The sequence below is a fragment of the Balaenoptera musculus genome, chromosome 1 (assembly GCF_009873245.2).
Source record: "Balaenoptera musculus isolate JJ_BM4_2016_0621 chromosome 1, mBalMus1.pri.v3, whole genome shotgun sequence".
Lineage (NCBI taxonomy): Eukaryota > Metazoa > Chordata > Mammalia > Artiodactyla > Balaenopteridae > Balaenoptera > Balaenoptera musculus.
In genome coordinates this window covers 169,961,392-169,979,917 of record NC_045785.1, presented here as the reverse complement: position 1 = coordinate 169,979,917, position 18,526 = coordinate 169,961,392, and the positions used below count along the sequence as shown (strand labels likewise).

The 18,526-nt window shown below is 35.7% G+C and overlaps 1 protein-coding gene across 2 annotated transcripts in view; it reads right to left on the bottom strand.

Annotated features, from left to right (window-relative positions):
- The window catches only part of USH2A (usherin), an 816,496-nt gene that overhangs the window by 654,593 nt on the left and 143,377 nt on the right, over positions 1-18,526 (bottom strand). For both annotated transcript variants that reach the window (XM_036853226.1, XM_036853215.1), the window contains exons 11-12: positions 5,195-5,390; positions 962-1,603 (exon numbers count right to left, since the gene is read on the bottom strand). In XM_036853226.1, the coding sequence (XP_036709121.1) occupies positions 962-1,603; positions 5,195-5,390 (838 nt within the window). The remainder of the gene's footprint in view (positions 1-961; positions 1,604-5,194; positions 5,391-18,526) is intronic.

The window sequence follows — 18,526 nt, the reverse complement described above, 5'->3', positions numbered from 1 at the left end:
TGAAGCTAGTTCACATTTTTTTCTGATATTTTATCTCAAAGAGAATTAACTATTCATCATTTGTTGTCTGTCTCTTTGGATTTACTTGTCACACTGACCAATGCCAAGGGAGAGGTTTGGTTCAATTCTCCTAAGCCGAGTTCCTTGTTATGCAAAACAAGACTTTAGTCCTACCCTTCCCTGGCAGGCAAATCACCCTTCTGAATTTGCATCACCCTCATTTTCACAGGTTCAGATAACTCAGAGCTGATTTTGCTAGACAGGACAACAATTAGTACAGCTGTTAAACAACCGATATTTATATTTATCATAACCTCGTGATGAATGTATTATAAAGGAAGTATATTGCTTTAGTTAAATCATATAAAGTCAAGGAGAAAGTTATGGATAGGGTCCATCTTTCTTCCAACTGGGAAACCTGGAAAGATGGGTACAGTAGGACTGAACAGTGGCCTATTTTATTAATTTAATGGCATTAAAAATTATTTTAGATGTTTCTATTTGATGCCAGAACATATAACTCATTTAGTAAAAGCACTTGGTCAGCTTTTATTCAGAAAATCAGTTCATCATCTGAATATTTGGCATTGTGTGGATGATCAACTCAAGTTTCTCTTTCTCTAGAATATGAAATGTATTCTTGCTTTTCTTGTTTTTTTTCAGCTGTTAAAAGGGGATTTACTTCAAGTTGAGAAATTAAATGAAAGTAAGTCTCAGTTACGAATGTCTGATTGGCTGGCATTCATCTAAAGGGTCACTCCCAAATACAGCAACACAAATATGCCACATAATCTTAAATAAACTAAATAGTTATATCTCTATTAGATAATGATATAAATGCAACAAAGGTGTTGGAGATTAATTTTTTAGAAGTCCTGACCGAGAAGCAAAGAGGAATCACCTGATATGGGATAAAAAGAAAACCTTCGTGTACTGAAAATGTAACACATTGCTCTCTTACCTGGTTGACACTGATTACACCTTCTTCCTTGACGATGCGGCAAACATAGGCACTGGCCACTGACTGGGTCACAAATGGTCCCAGGTAATGTCCCCAAGGGGTCACACTCACACATCTGGCAGCCTTGAAAATTGCCAACGGTCAGATGGTACCTGTGAGGCTCACACTGATTACAGCGAAGACCTGTTATTCCTAATTTGCAAAGACACCGTCCTGTTGATTTGTCACACAGCAGAGAGCCATTTACTGTCCCAGCCTTATCACAGTTACAAGGCAGACAGAGGAAAGAATTGTTTTGCTGTAGGTAGAAGTATCCCTCCAAACATTCACTGCACCGTCTCCCTCCAACATTGGGATTACAGATGCACTGTCCTGTCCGAGCATCACAGACGGTCCCAGACCGGGACCCAGCTACGTCGCAGTCACAGGCCTTACAACCGGTGGTGTCCAGTCCATAAAAATGTTCTCTGCAGGTATCACACTGAAGTCCTTTGACTTCTTGTTTGCACTCACACTGCCCAGAAAGAGGATTGCAGAGTTTGTTCACTGAGCCGTGGAGGTTACACTGGCAGGGCTCACAGCCATCGTCATTAACACTTCGGAGAAATTTAAATCCAAAATCGCAATGATCACATCTAAGCCCTAAAGAGAAAAATGTGTTTAAAAAGGTAAAGATGTGAAAACAACTGCATTCAAGCTTTCAAGATAGCTGTAGCACAAACAATGCTACTGTCCACATTTAATACAGGCACAATAAAATGTTGAGTGAATTTTTTCACAAGTAATGCCAAAGAGGGCTGATCATATACTCAAAATACGATGGCAATACTTAACTTGCACTCACATACCACTTTATTTTTGCAATGTGCTCTATAAAATTTTATTCATTACTTAATGCAAAGAGAAATGCTTAATGGATATATTGCTTCTGTTGCACACACTGGAACTCTTTTCCTCTTTAACAAATATCAGAACTATTATTTTAAAATTATTTAACTATATTAAAACCATTATTCTTAGTTATTTCATAGTAACGAAGTATGTTCATTTAAAAGTTGAGAGTGAAATACATTTTCAAAGCCATACAGAAGAATTGCATATTACCACATAAGTTATTTTCCTAGAAATCAGCATCCTCCCAAAATGTTTAATAAATGATAAGCTATAACTATTTTTATGATAACAGTACGCATACTTACTTCTGAATCTCACACAATTAAATAATTAATATAAATAAAAGTTATCCAGAGCAACTGTATCTCAATGCTTTTATACACTCCTATATTTTATCATTTTCAATTAATATAAATTATGCTCTCCTTGGCTCATAAAGCAATCACATTGCTTGTCATATTGTGTGATTCAGAACATACCTCTTTAAACACTAAGTAAATTCTGCTGTTTACATTACTTCTACTTAAAGGAGTACAAACATATGTACATTTTACATACAGAGAAAAATGTTTTATCACCTACACTTAAATCTGACAATTTTGTTTTGTTTCAAAAAAGCGTGTTACCAGGGAAAGGAATAAAAAAAATTGAATAGTAAATGTTGAGAGGCAAAATACTTTCTTTAGCTAGTCTTCACATATCCATGAATTTAAATAAGTGACTATGTGAGGTTGAATCTATTGAAACATTTATTTCAAGATATAATAGCATTAAAAAAATTAGTCGTGAAATAACAGTCAAAAACACACTCAGGAAACCATATGCAGAAAAGCATTTCCTAAACTGGAAGGAAACGCATAATATATATGTGTATATATATGGATAAAAATTCAAGAACTCCAATGGAAGGCAAGTTCTTTAACAGTGATGAATGACTCACCTAAGGCATATCATTTAATTTCAATAAGGAAAATAAAAAAGGACCACTATTGCTGCAAATTTTAAAAATAACTGTATTGTTAACAAGAATTATGACTCATTTTGAACTATTAAAATTGGTCTACATGGATTCACATCATATCAGTTTTAAAAATATGCACAGTGCTTATTTGAATATGCCATACATATTCCTGACAGGTAATCTATTCCTAACGATACTCAGGAAGGCCTACAGGGCATCACATTCGGTGTTAAAAAGTACAGGCGAGTTAGCACACTTGGCATTTAATTCACATTCTTCTCCCTTTTTATTCTAGATGAATGACCTACTTTAATAAAATTATTGGTGCTAATGTATTTTACTGGTGATAGAATCATTAGTAAGCTTTAACGGTTTTGTTAAATCTAACAGTTTGCTTTCTGAAGCACATACAACATACACTTGTATTTTCTGTTGTTTTTTTAATCATATGAACAAGGTAAAATTGAATAAGGTTACTTGCTAGTTCCATTAGGAAAAGAAATATATATACATATCAAGTTTACATTTCTATTAAAAAATACTGTATGTGCAGAAATAACCCTAGAGATAGTAATATCAAACTGATGATTTCATCTTCAAAAAGTATGTATTTATATTTTCCTGCAGAAAACTACCTGGATCAACCAGTAACACAGGTAAATGGCAGGGAGGCCATAACAAATTCTAAGTAAATAGTAAAGTTTGATTCTTTGATCCTTCCTTAAGCTCTGGAATCTAACTACCACAGGAAAGATTTTATTGACACAGAGCTGTAACCATTTGATTGTCCCTAAAGCCCTTTCTTTAAATTTTGTTTTCACAGCTTGAATTTAAAGTGTATTTTATATCAAAGAACAAAGCATGCTGTATGGATTGAACTTGGAGGACTTCATTCAATATCACAGATAAACTTATACAAAAGTGTGCTTCTATTTATAAGTTAGTTATTCCTTTCTTTTTGTCCCTGAAAAGTTAGCTTTTGTATGCTTAAAATGCATAAGGGCAAGTTTTGGTAAAGATTTTGATTTAATCTTCTTTAAACCAGAGAAATCTTGTGTAATACCATAAATTGTGTAATACTATAAATCTTGTGTAATACCATGAATATGTGAAAGCCCATATTCTTTTTTATTAAATTAAATGAAATGCTTGTCTAGCTGAATTGTACACAATGATGTATGCATACCAACATATATAAAAGATAAAGAATTAGCTTTAGTGTTATATCACAGAAATGAAAATGTTACTCCAAATGATATGTTCGTGTGTGTGTGTGTGTGTGTGTGTGTGTGTGTGTGTGTGTGTGTGTGTGTGTGTGTGTGTGTGTGTGTGTGTGTGTGTGTGTGTGTGTGTGTGTGTGTGTGTGTGTGTGTGTGTCTGCCAGGCATGTTTTTATTATTATAAGGTTCAGGTCAGTGTTAGAAAAACCATGGAAGACTTGGTGTCTTGAATGACAGTAGAAAGGTAAAGGTCTTTTTTAAACTTCCTATATGAACCAAGACGTGTTCAGTTACAATCCAAGACTCACGTTATCTGGAAACTTTCCTCTCATAATATTCTCATATATCAAAATTTCAAAGTGCATTATGTACATAGTGCATTTCAGGCACTTGATAAATTTTGTCCTTATATGGCTGTGGTTCCCCTCAAAAATGTTGGATGTAATAAATTACTATAATCAAATCTAATTTCTGAAAAATACCTGTGGGAGTAACAAACAAAAAAAGCACGTCTTGTATAAAAAAATGATAAATAACACCAAAGGTAGCTGTTTATTATAATCAGCTTGGTGCTGAATTACAAAATTAAAATTATGTGGCCCTTTATAACTAACCCTAGCAATATACATGATCTGTGGAATTATGTTGACTTATTTTGCATTTCATAGGAACAGTTCAAAGAAATATAATAGAAAAAAATGGAAAGATTTATCACAAAGGACCCTGCAGCACAGAATATTTTGAAAAAAAAATCCATTTATTTTGGTCTATTAAGAAAACTAGCATGGAAATGATTTGCTTAGAACTCATTAAGTGTAAACCATTTTGAAAAAGTGCTAATTTTCTAAAAGAAACATCTATGCAGTAAGCAAATTATATTTTTCTATGACTTATTAGTATGGGACCATGTGAACTAATGCATCTACGGAATAAAGAAACTTCTAAAGGGTTGATTAAACTAAGCTTCAAGCTGTAGTTTGAGAGAATTATTAATTTAGTCATTTTTTAGACAGTTAATTTCATCCAAAATTTTTTTTTTTTTTCCCAGCCTGCCTTGAGCAAGGAAATTTGCTTTACTCTTCAGTGAAGAAATCAAACAGAGGATTTTATTCCAGATGGTAATAGAGATGTGACTGCAAACTTTTGCATTACACATACCAATAACGTTTGCTTTGCACTTGCACTGGCCTGAATTTGGGTGACAGGTAATATCTCCATCCACTGTCCCAGAGGCATTACAGTTGCACAGAATGCAGCCATCAAGATCCCGCTCTTGTAGGTTGTAGAATCCGTTCTGGCACTGATTGCACTGTCTGCCAGACACATGTCTCTTACAATTACACTGGCCTCCGATCTAGAGAAGATACAACATTTTGTAGGATGATGAACGTATCTATTTTTAGATAATTTGCTCATTAGGTACAAGACAGAGAGGGCAGGGAGGGAAAAAAAAGTTTAAATGTGAAACAGACAAGAAGGTAATAAGGTATTTCCCCTCCTGACACAGAAACATGGGAGAGCTTCAGCCGGGTGAATATATAGAACTGAATGGAAATAAACCCCATAGAAGTCAGTAGTGTGTGACTAAAAGGGAAGTGGAATTAAGCCTTAAGCACCATATAAAGAAATCAAAATATAGTCATGGGGAGACTGAAAATAGAAAAGGACCAGCCGTTAATTTAGTCTTCAATCTCCACCTCTCTGTTTCATTCCTCTCATTTACTCCTCGATCCAAACTTGTTCTGCGCATGCCCGGTGCTTCAACTGAGGAAGACTCTTTCTATAATAATATCATCCCACCAAGGTTTTAACAATGTTTAAAACAAAGTTCTTAATAGTATCCATTTATGCCTCCTGATAATGACCCTAATAACATTTTTTTACACAACTCTACTCTTAGGAATATTTCAGCATATTTATGGTTCATTTATATTATGAATTAATCACGTCCAGTATATTTAACTGACTTACATTGTGGTAAAAAATGCAAAAAAGTTACTTGTTTTAGAGCACTGTGAACTAAAATAACAGCTGAACAAAGGAGAATTTTTCCTCTTCAAGCTGCTGTTTGAGAATGAAAATACATAGACTATATAATGCGTATCTACTCTATGCATAGATAATGCTATGTTGGTTAAAGAAAGAGCTAAAACCTTTCACTAGGGAATATATACATATAACACGTGAAATAAATCTGAGAAATTCAATAATAACTTCGGACTTTCACAAGAGATGTGAATACAGACATCAGATCTCTCATAAAGTCACTGGCCTCTCTCCCCATGATTTCCTTCCACTCAGACTGAATCCAGCATGCCACATTTGGAGGCAAGGTTATCACAAAGGGAAGTTACCTACCTGTGGAAAGACATGGTCTGATTTACCTTTAATCTCAGGGATATCCAAAAATATCACATGAGGTTGGGATTCAGTAACAAAGAGGTAGAGAAGGGTTTTTTAATTAAATAGTGGTTAAAAATCTATCACTGACTCATTTTTCCTCATCTAGAAAATAGGAACTCACTGGAATCATTATTTAAGGGTAAGATAATTGATACAAAATGTCTAGTACTCTGAAAAATAAAGGTTTATACATGCACGATGGAGTTGTAGACAATAATGCACGTCAATATCAAAGTCACATATAGGTCAGAAAGATATGCAAGGACTGAGACTTGCCCCATAGTGTCTGGCTTTGTTTCACACCCACACTCTTACCCCGCCCCGTGGAAACCAGATTATGACTCAAAACAGGTATTTGATTTGGTCTGCAAAAATAAATGGCATTTATTGACGGGTATGAGTTACTTAAAGCCATGAACATCGAATAGACCTCTGATTACATACTTATAACACTTCAAGTCCATTACCATTTAATGAATCCCCTATTTTTTTTTGCTCTTGTTTCACATATATTAGTCTTGTTCTCCACATGGCAAGCACCTTCAGGAATTGGACATACTTTATATTTCTCTCAAAGAATAACCTTGCATACGCCCCACATGTAAAGAGCACTCTTTCAAAAATCTAGAGCAAGAAAGAGTGAAAAGGCTAACGAGAAATAAAGGTGTATTCTGTGCTAAAACTTTATCTTCTATTTATTTTGTTATATTCTTATGCAAATGTAAGGCATGTATCACCTGGAGCTTCCCTTCCTCTTGAAATCTAGATAAGATTGCCTGGAACCCTCATTCCACTCCTGTTGAAGGACAAAAGTTCTCCTTCAGTTTTTAAAACTTCTATGTGTACTGATATTCTCATGGCCACCCTGACCCTAAATTTCTGCTTCTTCCATTCGGGAATCTTCCTGCCACCTGAGAGCGCTGCCCTGTATCATTCTAGACATGAAACTTGAAATTTCAGAAGAGGAGCTCTCATTTTTAAAAAAGTAATACATTTTACTAAAGATTTGGGGTGAAAGAAGAGTGAGAACTTTACTTTGCAATTTATAATATCTATTTAGTTTCCCTACAACTAGACATCGCCAAAGGCTTCTGCACCCCAGTTAGTCACCATTTAACTGTCTTGTCTCTCCCTACTCCTCACTCCTCCCTAATGTGTGTCTACTTTTCCTCTTTACACCTAACTCTTAGTCATCTTTTACATAGATCATCTAAAAAGTGTTCATTATTGCCTTGATTTGTGTAACACTTTGGTCTTATGGGGTATTTTTTTCAATAAAATGAAATATCTCCATATGGGAAACTCAGCTGCAAATAAGATAACACAACTTTACTCTTACTTCATTAACCTAAAGGTTTGCATAACGCATATAGCCTATAATTTCTCTATATTAGCAATAGCTTAAAATGTGGTTTAAAAGTAAATGATAAAAGGCTTTATAGTTTATAAATGAGTTCATTGTAATCAGTTTCTCAAAATTCACCTGAAAATACATGTTCACTTCTGTACAACTCACTGTAGATTCTCTCCCTTTTATGTGAGGGAATATAAATCTATTCACACTCTAAGACCAATTCTTGTCCACCAAGAAGTAGAGAGAAGAGTATGACTCCCTCCCTTTAAAAGTACACTTCCCAAAAGTCAGATACAACACTTTTCTGTTTCCATGCTATTTGATAGAATACCTCTAACACTAACCCTCGGTTGACTTATTTGATTTTATCTGGCCAATAGTAAGTCAGCAAATATGATGCAAGCAGAAGTTTGAAATATTTGCAGACTTGGAGTTGATTCTCTCTAGCTGGGCTTGGAACCCTGAGACCACCTTGTAAACAGGTTCAAGCTATCCTGTTGGAGGATTTGAGGACATGTGGAAGAGAATTAGGAGCCCCAGCTAATAGCCTCTCCTATCACCCCAGTTAACCTTCTGCTTGACAACCACTAGACACGTGAGTGAGGCCTTCCTGGATCATCTAACTGCCAGCTGACAAGCTAGCTAACCGCATAAATGAAAGAGCTCAGGCACGATCAGCCAAGCCAGCCCAGACCACCGCTGAGCCAAACCGTAAAATTCTAAACCAAGTAAATGGTTTTCGTTGTTTTAAGCCACCATTTTAGAGGCGAAAGTTAACAGAAACAATACCACTGACCAGAACTTAAATTACATTTCTATACATAACTGCCAGGGAGGCTGAGAAATGTAGTTTATTCTCTATGATTGCATGGCCAAATAATATTGAAATTTCTATTAATAATGTAGAAGGAAAACAAATAATGAGGTACAGTTACTGTTTCTAACAACAAACAAACATGTTCATACTTTAAGCCAGAGAAATTTTCTAGCTCTTAAAGGCTTAAAACACAATCTTGGTTTTGTAAGTTTTGGTCTTGCATGCTTTCAGTCACATGAACAATGAGGGAAAAGGGATGCCCCTATGAGCTCTAGTTAGAAACTCGAAAATAATTTTGATTAGCCTGGCTTGGGTCATTTCTTTTCTTTTTTCTAGTTTCTTAAGGGGAAAGGTTTTTCTCTGAATTTTTTTCTTTTCTAATATAGACAATTTAGTGCTTTTAATATCTTACTAAGGACTGCTATATCAGCAGCCCATAGTTTTGATATGTTGTGTTTTCATTTTCATTCAGTTCAGAATACTTTCTAATTTCCCTTTCATTTCCTATTTGACCCTTAGGTTATTTAGATGTGTGTTATTTAGTTTCCAAATATTTAGGGATATTCCAGAGATTACTCTGTTATTGATTTCCAATTTTATTTAATGATTATGATCAGATAACACACTTTACGTGACTTGAATTCTTTTAAATTTATTGAGGCTTGTTTTATGGTCCAGAATTTGATTCATTTTGATAGATGCTTTGTGTAGACTAGAAAAATATGTGTATTCTGCTGCTGTTGAGTGCTCTATAAACGTCAATTAAGTCAAGTTGGTTGACAGTGCTGTTTTAACCTCTATACTTATGATTTTCTGTCAATTTGTTCTATTAATTATTGAGAAAGGGGTATTGAAATTTTTGCCTACAATCTCGGATTTTTGTATTTCTCCTTTCATTTCTATCAGTTTTTGACTTGTATAGCTGCACAGACTCTGTGGTTTGGTACATAAATGTTAAGAATTTATGTACCAAACCCTTTTGATGAATTGACCTGTTTTGCAATGTGACCATCTTTACCCCGGGAAACACTTTTACTTTAAAATCTATATTTTCTGATATTAATAAAGTCACCCCAGCTTTCTTAGGATTAGTAATTGCATAGTATATCTTTAATCATCCTTTATTTTTAACCTATGTGTGTCTTATATTTGAAATGTATTTCCTGTAGGCAGCATATAATCCTTTGGCAGGGTCTTACTTTTTTTTATCCAGTCTTCCAATCTCTGAATTTTAAATGGAGTATGTAGAACATTTAAATTTAATGTGATTATTGACATGGCTAGTTTTAAATCCATCATCCTGCTATTTTCCTTATATTTGTTTCAACTGTTTGTGTTCCTCATTTCTGCCTGCTTTTCTATTATTTTAAATTTTCTAGATTCCATTTTATCTTACTTTCAGTTTATTAGCTACAGCACATTGTTTTATTATTTTTAGTGGTCTCTTTGAAGTCTATGGTGTATATCTTTATCACAGTCTACCTTGAAGTGATTACATTTAGTAATAAGAACCGTACGATATTATAGTTCATTTTCTCTCTTCTAACATTGTGCTATTGTTGTCATACATTTTAATTGTAAATGTATTATAAACATTTTAATACAGCATTATTGCTTTTGTTTAAATTGCCAATTATTTTTAAAGAGAATTAAATAATCAGATAAATCTTATATAATTACCCATGTAGCTACTCTCTCTGGATCTCTTCAGTTCTTTGTGTAAATTCATGTTTACATCTGGTATCATTATACTTCTGGCTGAAGGATTTCTTTTTAACATTTCTTATAGTGCATGCAGGTCTGCTTGTGATGAATTCTTTCATTTTTATATATTGTAAAAAATTTCTACTTTCCCTTTATCTTGGAGAGATATTTTTGCTAGGTATAGAATTCTATGTACACCATTTTTTTTATTTCTGTGTTTTAAGTATGTTGCGTCACCATCTTTTTGCTTGCGTTATTTTTAATAGGAAACTCTCATTATCTTAATGGTTTTTCCTCCATATATAATTTATCTATTTCCTCTGGCCGCTTTAATATTTTATCTTTATCATTAAAGAGAAAATTATCACTAGTTTGAAGCAATTCAATTATGATGTGCTTTTCGCAGTTTTCTTCATGTTTCTTCTTCTTGGCTTTTCTTGAGTTTCTTGGGTTGGTGGTTTTCTTTGGTTTTCATTACACAGTATTTAGAATTTTTCAGTCATTATTTCTTCAAATTTTTTTCTGTCTCTATCTTCTCTCTTCCTCTTCTTTGGGCACTCCAGTTATACATATATCACAACTCCTGAAGTAGTCTCACAGCTCACTGATGTTGTTTCAATTTTTCTAAATTATATTTTCTCTATATGTTTAATTTTAGATGGTTTATATTGTTATGACTTCAAGTTCATTACTCTTTTCTCCAATGTATAAGTACCATTAATCCCATCCAATTTATTTCCATTTTACACATTGTAGCTTTCCTCTCTAGATTTTTGATTTTTATCCTATTCGTACCTTTTATGTCTCTATGCAACTTTTTGAACATCTAGAACATAGTTACAATATCTGTTTCAAGGTACCTGCCTGGTAATTCTAACATCTGTTTTAGTTCTGGGTCACTTTTGATTGATTGATTTTTGTCCTCATTATAGATTTTATTTTCCTGCTTCTTTGCATGCCTGGTAATTTTTTTTTTTTTTTTATCATTGGGTGCTAGATTTTGTGGACTTTCTCTTTTTGGGTGCTAGATATTTTAGTGTTCCTATAAATATTCCTGAGCTTTGTCCTGGGATGCAGTTAAGTTACTTAGAAACAGTTAGTTCCTTTGGGTCTTGCTTTTAAGATTTATTAGGTGGTTCTGGAGCAGTGATTAGTCTAGGACTATTCTCTACTATTGAGGCAAGATACTTCTGTGTACTCTATTGGATATCCTGTGACTCATGAGGTTTTTCTAGTTTGGCTAGTGGAAACAGGCACTATTCACAGCCTTGCATGAGTGCTCAGCACCATTACATTTAATTCTTTCAGGTTGTTCTTTCCCCAGCCTTACACACATGCAATAATTAATAGTCAGCTGAGTACTTAAGAAAGATACTCTATAGAGCTCTGGGATTATCTCTCTGTGCTGCTCTCTCTGCAAACTCTAGCCACTTTGGACTCCCCACACTGTCAGCTCCACCTCTTCAACTCAGAGAATCCCCTGAGCTCCACCTCCCACTCTGTTCTTTGGCTTGGAAATTCTCTCAAGGTAAAAAGCCAGAAGATTAAGCATGTGCCTATTTCCTCTTTTCCTGATATTTTACTAAAATAGGAATTTTAAAAATTGTAATCCATAATTTTAATGATTAATTTTAAAAATTATAATCCATAATTTTAATGATTAGAGAGAACAATAGAGAACAAATAAATTTTCCCAAAAAGTTTCAAAGACAGCGAATGGAAGGAAGAAATATAAATGAATATTGACAATACTCTCAACTAGTCAGAAGCTACAATATGGGTGCCAGGTGAGTTGTATTTCTAAAACAAGAAAACTGATTTTTTCTACAGAAAGGAAAACCTTAGCCTTAAGGTTCTGAAAGCCTTAAGATTTACAAGTGATAAAACACTGAAAAAAGCAGGATAAGTTCTGAAATCAGAACAATGGCTCTCACCTGGGGGTGATTTTTTTCCCCAGAGGACTTTTAGCAGTGGCTGAGGACTTTCTGGTTGTCACAATTGGGAGAGGGGTTCTATACCATCTGGTGGGTTGAGGCCAGGGATGCTGCTAAACATCCTACAATATACAGAACAGTTCCCCACAACAAGGAATTATCCAGCCAGAAATACCAATCATGCTGTGGTTGAGAATCCTGAATTAGAAGAGCTCTACAAAACAAGTATTTAGAGTTCCAATTCCCTTTTTAATCCTACACAACCAGGTACACTCCTATTCCATGGTGATATTGGTCTTATTGCCGAAAAAAATTAAGATAACCAGCTCCATTGTATTAGACCATCAGCAGTCGGTGAACAGATGAGGTATAGGACAGAAATTGGAGGATTAAGTGAGAGTGTATGTACACCCTCACCCCTTGCCACCATTCCACTTCTCCTACACTGCTTCTAGAAAGCCAGGAGCCAGACTTATTTTCCATTTAAGAGGAAACTGGCAGAGAAAAGCTACAGAGATAAGATCTCTAGAGCTGATACCTGGGACTCTGACCACTGCAAAGAAAAGCTTTCTTGCTGTTTGTACACACAAGAGCAAAGTACAGCTTGGAAGCCTTTTGCCAGTTTATTATAGAATAGAGCAGGCAGCAAAATTTCCAACATGAAAAACAGGGACCAAGAAAAAAAAAAAGGAGAAGAAATAATAATCTATAAGGGAAAGAAGGAATGCAGAGAAGAGAAATATAAAAAGTCATCAACCAATAACAAATAAAACACTGCTATAACTATTATCCCCAGAAAGTTATGGTAAAAGTTGCATTCATTTAAAAACATAGAATGGGACTTCCCTGGTGGTGCAGTGGTTAAGAATCCGCCTGCCAATGCAGGGGACACGGGTTTGATCCCTGGTCCTGGAAGATCCCACATGCCATGGAGCAACTAAGCCCATGCACCACAACTACAGAGCCTGTGCTCTAGAGCTCGCGAGCCACAACTACTGAGCCCGCGTGCCACAACTACTGAAGCCCATGCACCTACAGCCTGTGCTCCACAACAAGAGAAGCCACCACAATAAGAAGCCCGCACACCGCAACGAAGAGTAGCCCCTGCTCGCCGCAACTAGAGAAAGCCCACACACAGCAAGGAAGACCCAACGCGACCGAAAACAAATCAATAAAAATAAATAAATTTATTAAAAAATAATAATAAAAAATAAAAACATAGAACAGAAAAAGCCTTAGGAAACAACCTGTGAAGGAAAGAACTATTGAATATTAAAAATACAATAGGCAAAATAAAAATCTCAATAAAAAGACTGTAAGATAAAGTTAAGAAAATTCTTCAGAAAGAATAAAAATAATAATAGAAGAAAAATGACATAAAAGTATAGAATTTCCAGAAGGACAAAAAATAGAAAAATGAGGAAGGAAATTATCAAAGCATTAATACAACATAAACATTTTTCCTTACATGAAGCCACAGTTTAAAAAGGCTCACCATGTGCTAGCAAAATTAATGGGTAAAATATGAAGCTACATTAAGGTACAATCTCATGAAGCATTCAAATACCAGAAATAGAAAGAAGACACAAAAATTTCTAGAGACCAATAAATCACATATAAAAGAAATATAGAATATCATTGAAGTGTTCTGTAATATTATTGCAACCTAGAAAACTATATCCTACTTTCCAAATTATAAATAAAATTGTCTTCAAATTATAGGACACGATACCTTCTAAATTATGAATAAAATTATTTTAACTTATTGGAAGCAATACTTTGTAAATTTAATTCCCATTCTCAGGAAGGTACTGGGACATAAGATACCAGCAAATGAGAAAGTCTACAATAATAGCAACAAGAATGCAACTACAATGAGGTATCACCTCACACCCATCAGAATGGTCACTATCAAAAAACCTACAGGGCTTCCCTGGTGGCACAGTGGTTGGGAATCTGCCTGCCAATGCAGGGGACACTGGTTTGAGCCCTGATCTGGGAAGATCCCACATGCCGCAGAGCAACTAAGCCCGTGAGCCACAACTACTGAGCCTGCGCATCTGGAGCCTGTGCTCCACAACAGGAGAGGCCGCAACAGTGAGAGGCCCGCGCACCGCGATGAAGAGTGGCCCCCGCTCGCTGCAACTGGAGAAAGCCCTCGCACAGAAATGAAGACCCAACACAGCCAAAAATAAATAAATTAAATAAATAAATAAATAAAATTTTAAAAACCTACAAACTATAAATGCTGGAGAGGGTGTGGAGAAAAGGGAACCCTCTTGCACTGCTGGTGGCAATGAAAAATTGATACAGCCACTATGGAGAACAGTATGGAGCTTCCTTAAAAAACTAAAAATAGAATTACCATATGATACAGGAACACCACTTCTGGGCATATACACAGACGAAACCATAATTCAAAAAGACCCATGCACCCCAATGTTCATTGCAGCACTATTTACAATAGCCAGGACATGGAGCAACCTACATGTCCATCAACAGAGGAATGGATAAAGAAGATGTGGCACATATATACAATGGAATATTATTCAGCCATAAAAAGGAATGAAATTGGGTCATTTGTCGAGATGTGGATGGACCTAGAGACTGTCATACAGAATGAAGTAAGTCAGAAAGAGAAAAACAATGTGGAATCTAGAAAAATGGTACAGATGAACTGATTTGCAAGGCAGAAATAGAGACACAGATGTAGAGAACAAATGTATGGATACCAAGGGGGGAAAGCAGGGGGTTGGGGGTTGGGGGATGGGGGTTGGGGGTTGGGGGTTGGGGGTTAGGGGTGGGATGAAATGGGAGATTGGGATTGACACAGATACACTAATATGTGTAAAACAGATAACTAATAAGAACCCGCTGTATAGCACAGGGAACTCCACTTCGCTGTACAGTAGAAACTAACACAACATTGTAAAACAACTATATCCCAATTAAAAAAAATTATAAAAGGAACAGAAAAAAAAAAAAAAAAGAATGCAAGGCATGGGATCCAGGAGATGGAGATTCAGGTATGTGGCAAGCCCATGCTAATAGCTGAGCAGGTAGCCCAAAGGGCCATTGGTCCAGACTAGGTCCAAAAGATGGAACATTCTGAGAAGAAGGTGGGGCTGTACAGATGATGTCATCTGTTATACCTGAGCATGTTAAAAAAAATTTTTTTTAATCTTATAGATATGCAAGCGGCAGAGATGTCAGCATCTTGGGGGAAAAAAAAAAACTAGTGGTATATATAACTATTACTCTGTATATGTCACACTGCTAATGATTAAACAGTAGGTAGTAAATTCATCAAAGGATTGACCATCCAACTTTCTTCAACCTTCTAAAGTACCTAATGGCTGCGTAGCAGGCACTGGCAAAGTGGAAAGGCCAATCCTTTGCATCCCAACCCAGGATTTCCAAGGTTCTGGATGTGTCTTCTCCTCTCTTTTGCTTCCACTCCAGCCACATGGCCTCTTTTCTGTTCCTTGAACACAGCAGGGATACCCCCAGCTTAGGGTGTTTGCATAGGCTGCTCCGTCTGCCTGGGTCCCTCCCTACAGACTTCCAGACAACTAACTCCCTCACCACCATCAGGGCTCAAATCAAATGTCCCCTTCTTAATGAGCCCTGCCTTGACTACGTATCTAAATTCCAGCTCCCTTCCTTCAAATGGCACTCCTGAGGCCTTTTACTTTGTCCTGTTTCTTCCATAGCAGTTAACTTAGTAAAGAGATTTACTTATTTTTACATTGACTGATGATTACTTTCCCCCTCTACTCCCTTACAAAACCACCTTACAATGTAAACTCCATAATAGCAGGAGTTTTAGTCATTGTCCCATTTGGGAAATGAATGACTCTTCATTTTGCACAGCAGAAGAAACTGAATCTTAGATCAAGTTACTTCTTGAGGGCCAGACAGTTAGCTAGACAAATCCATGCTCATAACCACTGCGCTAAGTTCACTCTGCTTGTGATAAGCTACAAATGTAACAGCAGCAATGGCAAGAGTGCTAGACCCAAGCAAGGTCAAGGCAATGGCCAATACCTGTGAGGAGTTGGACCCACAGTGGAAGAAGCAGGTTAGCAGTCCAGTTCCTAATTTGTGACTTTCTCTGAATAGCCCCGATGTTTGCTAACGGGCGCTGTCTACTACCCAGTGACCACGCTCAGGATCTCTCTATTCTGGACCATACTGCAAAAGTCTGCTGTCCCAGGCTATGTAGCAGTGGTGGATATGCACAGTCAATTGTGTAACAATTGCAACAATGAATTTGGCAGGAAGATTAGTGACAACACGAAAGAGTAAGACTCTGCAATCATTATCCTAGTCAGCTTTCTCACCCATCCTCTACATTAAGAGATGGAGTTCTATCACGGTGATTCGAGGCATCAGATAATCCATACGTGATTTCTTTTGTGTGTGTGAAAAATATCATGTAGAGATAACGATGTATGAGTTAAAGATTAATAAATTAGGTGAGAACAGTCAATATTTATTAGAGGTTCTCTATGTAATAGACACTATATTTTAAGTAATTCAAAGCAACGCTTTTAAAACAGGAGAAATATCTGTCTTCTTAAGCACTCATTTGGCTGGTGGTAGAGGAAAATCTAATGTTCTATAGATTACATCTTCTCACAGAACTCACTAAAAGCCAATGAGGTAATGTGGACGTTGCCAAACAAAGTAAGAATTTGAAAAGCAAACTCAAAAGTTTAAGAACGGGAAGTCTGCCCTGGAAATTAAATTAGATTTTCAGGGTTTTGTTTGAACAGAAATACAAATGAGGGCAAAAAATCTTTTAATTAATGAGTAGATTCTTTAGAATAGTCTTTTCTTTTATAGAGATGACTATAGATTTTTTTGAATAGAAATTCTTTAACTCCTATTCCTCTTTGCTGGAGAACTCATTCATTCATGCTGTTATCAACAAATGTTTGATAACATACAACCACACAGTATGTACCCTGTGAGTTGCATGAGGTCATAGTATGCGAGCAATAACTCAGTTTCTACCAGTTCTTCCCTCAGAATTGCCAGCATTGCCCAAGAATTGTATGCAGAATGAAACATCAATTGATCACCAAGTACTAGCAGTTCTAAGCAATGCCTGTAACACACTGCTCTCCCCGACTTGGCACACCACCATGTCACTTCTGTGCTCAAAGATATTCAAGAGCTCCCTATTGCCTACCTAACAAAGTCCAAATTCCACGATGTGACCCCAATATGCCTCTCTAGTGTCATGTGACACTACTACCATACCTCAGTGATGGCCCCAGAGTCTCTACTGGAAGGGCTTGATGGCAGCAATCTGGATGGCACTGCTGCTCAGGGATTGTTTTGTAGCTACATCTGCATGGCAAAAACACTATTCTTCTTTAGATAATTAACCAATTTGTAATGGCTTTATGGAGGACAATGGTAGGAAGAGAAAAGTGATAATGTAGGGTGAGGGGCTTGATGTCTGCCAGGCAATGTTTTCTGTCTCCACTGTCCATCTAGTATCATGTTTTCTGCAAATAACAATACTTTTGCTTCTTTTTTGACATCCGTGATTTTATTTTGTTCATTTTGTACTATTTTCAACCTCTGTTACAGCTTTGAACAGAAGTTATAAGAACACGGATCCTTGTTTTGTTCCTGATCTTACAGGGAAAATGTTTAACGTTTATTGTTAAGTATGATGTTAAGTTTCTTTGAAGATGCCCTTTTCAGATTGAGTAAGTTTTCTTCTGTTTCTAGTATGGAGAGTGTATTTATCATGAAAGTGTTTTGAATTTTTTCAAAAGTTTTTCAACACTTATTGAGATTATTATGAGATTTATGTTGTTTATTGCACTAATTGATTTTCAAATGTTAAACCAGTATTGCATTTTTGGAATAAATGCCAATCAGTCATGATGCATTACCTTTATTGCATATTTCAGGATACAATTTGCTAAAATATTGTTAAGATATTTTACATCTATGTTCATATGGAACATTTGACTTGTTCAAATGTTATTATATATTTCAGGATTAATACATTTCAAGATTCAATTTGCTAAATTATATTGTTAAGATATTTTACATCTATGTTCATACGGAACATTTGACTTGTTCAAATGTTATTATATATTTCAGGATTAATATACTTCAGGATTCAATTTGCTAAATTATATTGTTAAGATATTTTACATCTATGTTCATATGGAACATCTGACTTGTTCAAATGGACTTGTTTTTAAATGTTTTGTCAGGTTATGGGATTAAGGTTAAGTAGCCCTCATTAA